The sequence below is a fragment of the Dryobates pubescens genome, chromosome 7 (genome assembly GCF_014839835.1).
Source record: "Dryobates pubescens isolate bDryPub1 chromosome 7, bDryPub1.pri, whole genome shotgun sequence".
NCBI classification, from domain to species: Eukaryota; Metazoa; Chordata; class Aves; order Piciformes; family Picidae; genus Dryobates; species Dryobates pubescens.
In genome coordinates, this window is record NC_071618.1 from 2940766 (window position 1) to 2951860 (window position 11095).

The 11095-nt window shown below is 40.2% G+C and overlaps 1 protein-coding gene across 1 annotated transcript; it reads right to left on the reverse strand.

Moving 5' to 3' along the window:
• Positions 1-397: 397 nt before the first annotated feature.
• MFSD9 (major facilitator superfamily domain containing 9) lies at positions 398-10468 on the reverse strand. The gene is made up of 6 exons (XM_009911420.2): positions 10311-10468; positions 7724-7811; positions 6700-6743; positions 5122-5251; positions 4139-4348; positions 398-3590 (listed from the first exon to the last, which is right to left on the reverse strand). Exons 1-6 carry the CDS (start codon positions 10404-10406, stop codon positions 2800-2802), a joined length of 1359 nt encoding a protein of 452 aa, XP_009909722.2. The 5' UTR covers positions 10407-10468; the 3' UTR covers positions 398-2799.
• Between the last annotated feature and the right edge of the window lie 627 nt (positions 10469-11095).

Below are 11095 nucleotides of genomic sequence, written 5' to 3' on the forward strand. Positions count from 1 at the left end.
ACACTAGCTTTAAGCACTCCATCTCATAACCCGCAAGTTCTCTATTTTATGTCACTCCTCCTTTCCTACTCACTGTCAAGCCACCTCTTGTGCTTTTTGTGTGAAAAGCAGGCAGGTCCAAATGACCTGCTTTAAGGAGCAGGTTGAAAGAAAACAAACTGAAAACAAACTCACAACAAATATCTGTGGTTCATATTGACCTGAACGTTTCTATTTTGTTCTGTTGTTTCAGCAGGGGGAGGAGGGGGGAAATACAGCCACAAAATTTTTTTTATATATATATACATACACACATAGAGAGAGAGTATTTCATATATATATTTATATTCATATTCATTTTTTTACAAAAGTGCAACTTTTCTGTAACTGAGGCTTTACAAAGAAGTATTTCTGCAGTACTTCAGAAATAATGTTAGCCTGCAAGCAAAATACTGTAGCATCAGTTGCAGTATGTCCCTGAGAGCTCAGCCTTCCACAGATTTTCAAAAGAAAAATACCTGCTCATTGTGGAAAGCACATTTTGCACTGATATATAAAGAGGGAACTTTGGTGGTCTTAATAACCAATATTCAAGCAGCTGTATATGTTAATATAAAGTGAATTTCATTGTGTTTACAGGATTCATCTTTATAACCAGTGCAGCAGCTTAGAAGGGTGAATGTTATGCTACCTCCTATAACAAGCAAGTACAGGAAAAATTACTGATTTTTCACATATGTTAATTTTTATTGGTTTTTTTCCCTATCCTTTTCCTTTGCCCCTTGCTATAGTTGCAAAACAGAAGTCCCTGACTTACAGAATGGTTGTTTTAGGTGAAAAACCAAAACAAAACAGCTTTATAAAAGCTGGAAAGAAGAGGAAATTTAAGGCAAGAGTATTCTGGGACACACACCAAGCAAGATAAGAGTGGAAAAGACACTTGAAAATGCCTCAAGTTCCTAGGCAGAAACGAAACACAGACTATTACAACAAAGAACTCTTGAGGATGTGTACTGAAATCATAAGATGACACACAGACATTGCCAGTACATAAAGGATGGCTACCAGGACAATGAAGACTCCTTTTCTCACATGGAAAAGACAACAGATAATGGGGTACAAGTTACTCCTTGCAAGATTTCAAATGGATTCCAGAAGAAGATTTTTCTCCATGTTAGACACTGGAATAATCTCTGAAGAGTAGCAGATTCCCCTACATTGGTTAGTTTTAAGACTCAGCCTGACACGGTGCTCAGCCATCACATTCAAACTACACAATCATCTAGAACAGTTGGGTCAGGTGATCCTTGGGGTCCCTTCCAACCTGGCATTCTAAGATTCTTTGATTACGTTGACATATAAAATCAAAACAACTCAGACTTCCATACATATTCCCACTGTGCTGCCACTGAAATCACTGAGATTTCTAAAAGGATTTAAATGACAGCAAGCACTGGAAAAGGTAAAGAATAAACTAAAATAAAATTTAAAAGAAGGCAAAACACTATGTATGACTCTCCTGAAGCAGCAGTGCTATTTGAATGGATGTGTTCAAGGAGATAAACAAGTTCTTTTTAACAAAACCCTCCCACAATCCAACAATTACACAATTACAGCTTGACTCTGTACTTTCAAGTAATACCAGGAAAAGCATATGGAATGTTACCAGTTCAAAACACTTCTAAAATGTTTCAAATGAAATAGAAACAGCGATGACTGACAAGTAACAGGACCTTGAACAGCCGAGAGCATAGGAGAGTGCTACAACTCTTGAGTACAGCTCTGAGAGTAACCACTCACTAGCTAAGCAGTATAGGCAAATGAAGACTAAAATATCAAAAACCAAACGTTTTTTCTCTTGTCACTGAAATGTCACTTATGCCTCCAGAGATGAGAGAGAGCGCACGTGTTAATCCAGATCCATTAACTACTGCTAGTTACTCCATCATGCCTTTAGCAGTCATCATTCAAAAGAATTAAGAAGCTAATTTATTTGTAGAATGAAGGTAGAACATTGCACAGGAAGTATTAACAAGTAATTTATAACAAAGTTGCTTGGAAACCACCAGTTCAAGTTCCAATAAAGTTTACATTCACAGTTTCAGTCTGAATGATCCTGCGTGGTTCTGTTATTGTCCATTTTAGATCTTCTAATACATGAAGTTAGCATATACGAAATTCTGTTACCTGGGGAAAGGCCAGGAAACAGCAGGGCTTGAATGGCCAGCCCAAGGTACCTAATCACATGCTGTACACCAAGTTTTTTGGACAAAGTACGCTTAACAAAATTACATAAACAAACAAAATTACATAAACCCTGCTAATTAAGCTTTGTCACAGCAGACAAACGGCAGTAGACCACAGCACAAGAAATTAAAACTAATGAGCTATAACGGAAATTCTCTGATTAAGTAATAAAAATTCAGCTATGTTTAAATAATAAGAACCAGTTTCTGCTTTTGAATAATCCATCAATCTAAACATCCATTCAAATGTGAGCTACAAGCATGATTTGTGTATTTCATGTTGTGCTTTTTCCCTTCCAAGAACGTTAAAATCCATTTAAAAAATCCCAGCCAATACAACACAGCAACACCTGTTACTGTCACAAGTGTTCTAGTGGTACCAGTCAGAATAACATTTGCTGGAATAACATCCTGGCAGCAGAAATGTTTATATTTACTTGCCTCCATGTGAAAATAGGGGGTCTTCTTAAAAGGTACTGTTACTACTGTCCAAGTCTGGCAGGTGTAATCACCATCCCAGTTTGATTCGGTTTGTCCTTCCTGTAAAATAGATCTATTCAATCCAAATTGGCACCTACTGATTTTTTAACTTAACATCTCCACGACTGCAGTATTTTTGTTTGTTGGCATTCATTACCAGAATAGCTACTAAAGCTAGTCCAACCCCCAGACTTGGAGGGCCACAAGGACTGAACTCCTGAGAAATACCAGAAAGGAGTGGGGCAACTATACGTCCTATTGAGGTCACAGACTGTCCAACACCTAGGAGCGTACCACTTGCCTTGTTCCCACCAATGGTCAGTTCAAGATCAATGATACAAGTACGACCTATAGTAGTTGAAAAGGCTAAGAATGTGGAAGACAAAATGACCATCCATATGCTCAGCGCTGAAGCATACAGGAGAATCAATGTGCAGGTAAGAGTGCTAGAGTGCAACAAAAGTCTGTAAGTGTTGTGCTGATAGAATCTTGTTATTGGTCCAAGCAGACAGCCAGCCAGGACTCCAAGTGCACTGCTATAGCTTGTTAGGTATCCAGAGAACAAAGGTTTCATCCCAAATCTCTCCTCCAAGGCCAGAGTAAAATTACTGTAGTACAGCAGTATAGCAACAGACATCAGCAACCGCACTAAAAATATATCCCACAGATCGGAGCATGCAATTCCTTTAATCCTCTTCAGTACTGTTACAACTTGGATCCATGGAGATGAGAAAAGACTTTCACTTGCCACGGCTCTGCTAGCTGCTGAATTTAGGTGCCCATCATGACTTGGTTTTGCTGAGAAACTGTCCGTTCTTTTGCTGTCTTGCTGACGTCCCCTATTGCCAGGGATTTCTTCACTCCAAGGTAACATCCAGACAAGACCTATATAGACCAAGAAATCAGTGGATTTCATTCAATTGCATTAACTTTATGTGAACGACATTAGTCTGATTGTCACAATCTACTCGATGTAAAAAAATCCCAACATTCAAAAAAGGATTTAAACAATCATTTAATTTTAAAATGTTACAAAGTTCAAGTTTAGTGTTATTCACAGTATCAGTTCAATTCTAAAAGCAGCAAAAGCAAGGGAAAAAAACCACAGAGGTGACACAATCACAACATAGAAACAGATTTGAAGACTTAAAGCCAAAATTCCAATTCATTGTCTCCTTGGGCATATTAAAAATTCACATTCCTGTCTCTGAATGTAAAAGTGATGTATACAATACGAAGGAGAAGTACCTGGAGGTTAACTCTTTCAAAATTCCTACCCTTCCACACAGGTTCAAATTCAAAGGGTGGTATCGCTATACAGAACATGCATGCCATAGATGATAAATGCACCACGAATTTGTGTTACAAATGGCATGAACACAAAAGCAAGGAATGAAGGGGCCCAAGATGCAAAAGTAGGATGTGCAACTTACCAGCATTCAGAATGAAGATAGAGGCACAGATAAATGACGTTTGATAAAAGCCATCTTCCAACTCTGTAAGGTAGCCACCAACAACGGGCCCCAGAATGAAGCCCACGCTAGAGGCTGCATTGAAGCGTCCCATTACTAAAGGGCGATCTCTCTCACAAACCAAGTCAGAAAGCAGGGCTTTAGAGATGGAGAGTGTGTGTTTGAAAATACCTGCAATATAATTTAAACAAAATAATAAACAGGTACTGCTCAGTCCAGAAGGTACATGAAGTACCAATGGTCAAAATCCATGTGAATGCTATTTTTAAGATCCCATTAACCACAAATGTCTCAATGCAGCATGTTGAACCATGAACAACCACTCTGACTGTTCAGGAATTTGGACTTGGGAATCAGTATTGTTGAGGTGTCTCTGTGGAAGGAGTGATCCTGCAGCCCTGCTGAACAAAGAACTAAGCTGAGTGATGAAGCACACTGGGAATAAAATAACTACTAAAATAGGAATTTGTAGGTAGGCAATGGTGGAGTAGGAACATCTCTATTTATGAATCTAGCTCTGTACCAAGTTTGCTGACTATGAAGACTTCCAGGATTGTTAACATACCAAATTCATATGGGAAATTGATGGGTGGGAAAAGAAGAGCACAAAAGGTTAAGCATACTGGAGGAATATTAATAAGGCAACCATTTGTGTTCCTTCCCTCTGACCAGGGCAAGGCTGTTGGTCACAGTGCTGGTAGCACTGTGTTGGTAGAGTGTGTTACTTCTACTAAGTAATCAAACAGCAACCAAATTATTAATTCGCAAATTGTGTTCAAATGAAGATACCACATTAGCAGTTCCTAAATCAAAACTACAGGCCATATTTTCCCATTACTAAGGTTCAGCTAGTGCTGTTGGGGGAAGATGCTATGCAGCCACCCATATATCATGACATTCTAGCTGAAACTACAGAGAATTTAAACTGCAAAATGTTTGCTCACCTACAGGGACTCTAGAAATGGCAAACAAGAGCACAGTGGTGGATGTTCCAAGAAGGAAGTATCCCAGTGAGCTGAGAAGAATACACGCAAGCAGGGAATATCGTCTTCCTACTATATCACTCCAGCAGCCCTTTCACAAAGCAGGAAATTAAGATTAGCTTCTTATTAACATACAATGACATACAGTGAACAATCAGTACATCTAAATTAAACTGAGAAAAGAGATCAAAGGACTGTCAATAAAAGCTGAATTACACAATGTTCCTAAATGCTCAAAATTAGGAAGTCACAAGCAGAGTTCTGCCCTGCTGGCAGTCCACCTGCTGAAACTATGATTCTTCTTTATGTGATCATGCACAGGGCTTTTAAAAAAAATATTTTCTCTCTTCTAAAAATACAGCCCTAAAATAAACACCACGGTATTTTAGTAACAGAAGCTCTCTGAAAATGTTATCACAACAAATAGTTATTTTCATCAGTGGTTGCTATGTACTGGACACATGTTGAGCATCCTAAAAAGAATGATCTTAGCCATGAGCCATTTGAGCACAGAGACCTAGGAAGTAGTTATGAGAAGGGCAAACAATAAGTGTGCTAAATGCAAGTTTACATGTCAGCTTGATTCAAAACAGGAAATAGTTTTTGAAGAGAGCAAGCAAAGGACTTGCTGTTCAAAGCAAATATCACAATAATATAGAAGCAATTTATTCCAGGTGCCCTGCACTACAACCCCTGAAACAGTATTTTTCTTGAAATGCTCAAAATCTGGTCTCTTGAAAGCTAAGAGGTACCAGGGTAATAGTAAAGATGCTTCAGGCTAAATATAGCTATCATGAAATCACAGAATGGTAGGGGTTGGAAAGGACCTTGAAAGATCATGTAGTCCAAGCCCCCAGCCAGAGCAGTATCACCTATACCAGATCACAGAGGAATACATGAAGGCGTTCCTCTGCAGAGGGAGACTCCACAACCATCCCAGGCAGCCTGTTCAGTGTTCTGCCACCCTCGCAGTGAAAACTTTTTACCTCATGAGATCTAACGTAAAGCATGCATTCAAGAGGTTTAGTCTTTGCAGTCTTGCTTACATTAGTTTGTAAAAACTCACAGGGTAATAGAAAATTGAACCAAACAAAGCTCAAAGATATAATGCATGAATTTAGGCCATATGGCAAATTACAAGGAATTGCTCATTAAGCAGGGAAAGCAAATTCTAAATAACAGGCTTATGAAGTGCTGACTCTTGAGACTGCTTTCTGGACAGGCTACTACACTGAATGAAACTGCTCTACTAGGACCAACACTGAAGAGAATGTTGTATGACTACAATGTGCTCAGTAACCTAGGAGCCCAAATCTGGATTCTAATTTTTGTCTAGAGACTGTACTCTGTTTAGTTCTGAAACAAACATTTTCCACACAAATTAAAAACTGGATCCTCCAGAAAAAAAATGATTATTTGAACACTGTAAACAGTTTGTTTTTCCAAAAAATGTCAAGAAATATTTATTAACCTCATCCTTTTTCCCTGTAAAATCTATAAAACTATCAGTATACTCAGGAATGCAGTGTTATAACTTACCACGAATGTGCTGGAAAAGAGTTGCATTATACCGTAGAGAGATCCTAGAACAAGTAATTAAAATACCAATATTAAGAACTAAACAATGCTTTAAAAAATGAAAACACAAAATTTTACACGTGGAAATAGACAAATTCTGGGAATCATTTACTAGAAGAACAGAAGTTTAGCACATAGCTAAGGGAACAGTTTCAGGAATGACAAAAAAAAATAAGGAAGGAAAAATGTTGAAAACGTGTAAACTGTATCATGCAAAAGGATGCTGCTTTGTAGAGTGTTTTGAACAAAACAGACCTTGGCATTTACAAATCCTTTCTCAGAATCAGGAAAGAATTTTATTACTAGGAGGCACTAATCACTTTCCACTTGGCACCACAGCAGCCCTCAAGAAATCACCTATCCTCCTCTTTCACTGTGGAGGTTAAGAATTTCGTGGCAATTAGTAGCACAAAAACAAGCAGCAAAGAGAAACAGAGCGAAACATCTGCCAATCTCTTTAATTTGTAAAAATATACCCCAAACCCTGGTTTCTTTCAAAGTTAAAAATCAAAGCAGATTGTTGAAATGAAAACATACCCTTGAGTTGCTGTTTAAAATACTATTCTGTCAGCTCACAGAAAGGAACCAGAACTATTTCATGTGAAGTGCCAAACTTCATCCAAAATAAAAACTAAGGTAATAAAAATCAACAGTAAAACTAAAGGCAACATCTCTGGCTCCCAAAGTTGCTGAGCTGTAAATTTTTGGATGCTGGAAAAGTTATCTGTATAAGCATTACTGCAAGACTTCCTTGTTCTTTCCAAGTGTGCTTTCCCAAGCACTTGCTTTTGGCTGCTGTGAGTATGCATGTCTGGAAAGGTATTTGGGTCTGGCAAGTATGGCCACCCTTATAGTTTTACTTGGAAATCAGCCTTATTTTTTATTAGGCTATCAGCAAGGAAGAATTATATTACCACAGCCAATCTGCAGTAAGGGATAATCCAAGTCACATTCTTTAATAAATCAATCAAGTACTGCAACTCACCTATTATTCCAGCAACTGTATGACTTGCTCCTAGAGATTTGATATGAAGGTTCATTAAAGGAACAACCATGCTCACACCAAACAAATCCTGAAAAGAAGGCAGAAAAAGTTTTAATAACCAATCACTTTTACAAAGATGTTGGCAACCTGGCTTAATATTAAAAAAAATTATGAAAATAACTATTTCCATATCAACATGCAACCAAAAGAAACCTTTTGTGGCCAGTGTGGTGTGTTGTAGCCTCTATGATGCATCCAATATGTACAAAATCACAAAAACACATAAACTGAAAAATAAAATGATGGCTTCACGGAGGAGTTAATGCTATGAAAATGGCAATCCTCTTTCATCCACCAGATACAATCATTCTGAAGATATACATTTAAACATTAAACAATCCCTTAGCATATATAAAACTTTATCTGTTAATCCAGGAAAGTACTTGGTACCTGTACTTTAAATTCAAAGTGGTCTGTAATTTCAATCACCCAAAAATACTTTTAACGTGCAAAGACAGTAGTTTTTGAAAATCCAGTGTAGTTTAATTCTCATCCACAATGGGGAAGAAGTCCTGGCAGATGTAAACCTACCCACAAACTGCATTTCTGTAGAACTTAAGTAATGCAATCACAGGGCAAAAACACACATACGAAAAATAAAAAGAAAAAAAAAGACAAGACAGAGAGAGAGAGAAACAAGCCAAGTGCAAGTGAAAAACGTTTTGTAAGAGGAGGGCAAAAGACGTTGCCTGTCCTGTATAGGACAAGGGTCTCCTACTCATTCCCTTTGACTTTTTATCTTTTGATAAACTAACTAGAGCAGCCCAGTAGTTCTTTCACTGTACACTCCTGGCACAGCACAGTGTCCTATATCAGAGCAGAATCCTACAGAACAGATCTGTTGGAGTGAGATCACCTTTTATCAGTGACTCTGTGAGCTGAACTAAGCTAGACATTCATAGTATGCCCAAAGCCAGAATAACTGTAACAGTATGTATCATTAAGTAAAATCTCAGCCTGTTATTATGAACCTTTTGATGGCTGAAATTGCCATCAAACATTATGAAATATATTAGCATGAGCAAACAGACCACATGACTTAGTAACATCAATAAATCAAACTTAGCTCAATAACCTATTCCAAACACTTGCATAAACAACTATAAAATAATAGACTAATTCACTTGGAAGGGACTATAGGAGGTCTCTAATTCTGCTTTCTGCTCACAGTAGGCCTGGCTCTGAGGTCAGACCTAGTAGCTGAAGGCTTTATCTAGTCGGGTCTTGAAAACTGATAAAGACCTCCCTGATCCACTGCTTGAATATCCTCATGGTGAAAAAGATTTTCTTTAAATTGAAACAAGAGGTTCTGATCTGACTGGAAATAAGACCTTCTGTCTCTTGCCACTCATTACACTTTGTGGCCCTCCTCTGGACCCATTTCAGCTGTACCAAGCCCTTCTGGTGTTGTGGTCTCCAGAGCTGGACACGTTACTCCAGGTGGTGTCTCATGAGAGCAGAGCAGAGGGAGAGAACCATCTCCCTTAACCTACTGACCACGATTCTTTTGATACAGCCCTGGATACTGATGGCTTTCTGGGCTGCAAGAGCTCTGTATTTTCCTATTTCACCAACCTCTATACCTTCTGAAAGAGCACTTCTTGATTTATTTCAGTGGGTAGTCCATGCTCCAGGTCAGCAAGGTATTACAGAATTGGAGAAACACAGTGTTTACAAGTGAGTTAAGGAGCAATGCTTGTTCTAACACATCTTTTCTTAGCATATTTGCTCCAAGACTCAAATCAAGAGCTTGTTGCTGCAGCCCAGCCTAAAGTTAGATAACAGAATACATCTACATTTCACAGTGCAAGTTTGTACTCATTTCATCTTCATTTTCCAAGTCATACCTTCTAATTTAATTAAATAACACTTTCCTGAGCCTCATGAATTGCTACCTTAAAGCCTGTATAGTATGTTTTTCAGCAAGGTTTGTTGCTTGGGTATTTGTTTAGGGGTTTTTTAAAAGAAAAACTCCCCGCAGTTTTGGGTGGTGGTTTTTTTTTTTTTTTTTTCTTTTTTCTTTCTGGGGAGGGGTTTTGGTTTGGGGTTTTTTTTAAGCTTACATTAAGCACTGGTATTTCAAGGAACAGCTCCCTCATAAGCATAATGCAAGCCTCGGGTTTAAGGGTGCTGGGCTATTCCAGTGCATTCACGGGATAAAACTTACGCCTTTCTATCAGACTGCATAGATAAAAGCTGAAGTGATGTACTTCAAAACCCAACAGCTTTATCCGCAGCGCCAAGAGGGGACCCTGGGCCGCCCACCGGGAAGTAGCAAACGACATGCGCAGGGTCTGCCTGACTTCAGGCTTTGCAGCATTTCCTGACAACACCGAGGGGACTTAACCCCGGATACGGAGCCTTCCCCAACTCCCCTTTCTGCCTCCAACACGGCTCGTGCAACGCCTGCCCTGTAGCTTTGGGGCCGGACAGCGGGTGGCGGGGGGAACTCTCCTTTTCAGGCACGGCTGTCTGTCCCAGGCCGCGCCGGAAAGGCACCGCCGTCGCACCCCGCCTCCCTGCTTACCAGGAAGCCCACCGCATAAAGGCAACGCACGAAGCGCCTGGACGCGGTGGCCGACGCCGGGCTCGCCGCGGCTCCACTGCCGCCATCCTCCTCCATTCGGCCAGCGCCGGCCGCGTACCCGCGCCCCGTAGTGGCCGGCGAGAGGGCGGCGGCGCAGGGCATGCGCAGTGGCAGCAGCGTGACAGGAAGGAGGCGGTGGGGCGAGAAGCAGTAAGAAGGACTTGTGTTCTTTTTTGCGTTCACGAGTGTATTCTTCGTGTTTAGTCTTTTTCAGGCAAGAAGCAAGAATAAAGGATCTTTGCGGGTTTCGGAGGCCATCGGATTCGCTGCTTCCCCTACCTTCCCCTTAGCTGGACTTTACCCTTCCCGCCTCTTCCTGGGTGTTTTTGTCAGGAGACTGTGACCTCGGGGCATGAGGCTCTGAGGAAAGTAGGAAGAACTAGATACGGTGGAGGGGCTTTGGAGGCATGGTGATGGGTCCCTGTACTCTGCATTGCTGTAGAAGACGTTTGGACCTGTGCACCGTCAAGCCGGCTTCCTTCATGCTGGCTGTCACCCACCACTGCTGCTGTTGCTTGGGTCTCACACGGTTCAACCCAGTGCTTTCATCAACTTTTATGATCACAAAGTGTTTTCACACCTTGGTGCATGGGAGCCGGGGAGGAATAGTATCCATCTTTCCACTTAGTGTGTATGCTGCTCTGGTGTGTTGCAGTTTAAGTCAGGGGTAACTGGAATTTTTGACCGCTATTATGCTGTAACACATTTGTGTCCAAAGAAGTAAA

Bases quoted from the DNA above. Each gene is read 5' to 3' on its own strand.
- MFSD9 (XM_009911420.2), bottom strand. From the start codon at position 10,406: ATGGAGGAGGATGGCGGCAGTGGAGCCGCGGCGAGCCCGGCGTCGGCC. The intron at 5,252-6,699 runs GTAAGTTATAAC...GCTTTGTGAAAG, and splicing joins TCTTTTCCAGCACATTCGTG to GGCTGCTGGAGTGATATAGT. The intron at 3,591-4,138 runs GTAAGTTGCACA...TGGTCTATATAG, and splicing joins TATCTTCATTCTGAATGCTG to GTCTTGTCTGGATGTTACCT.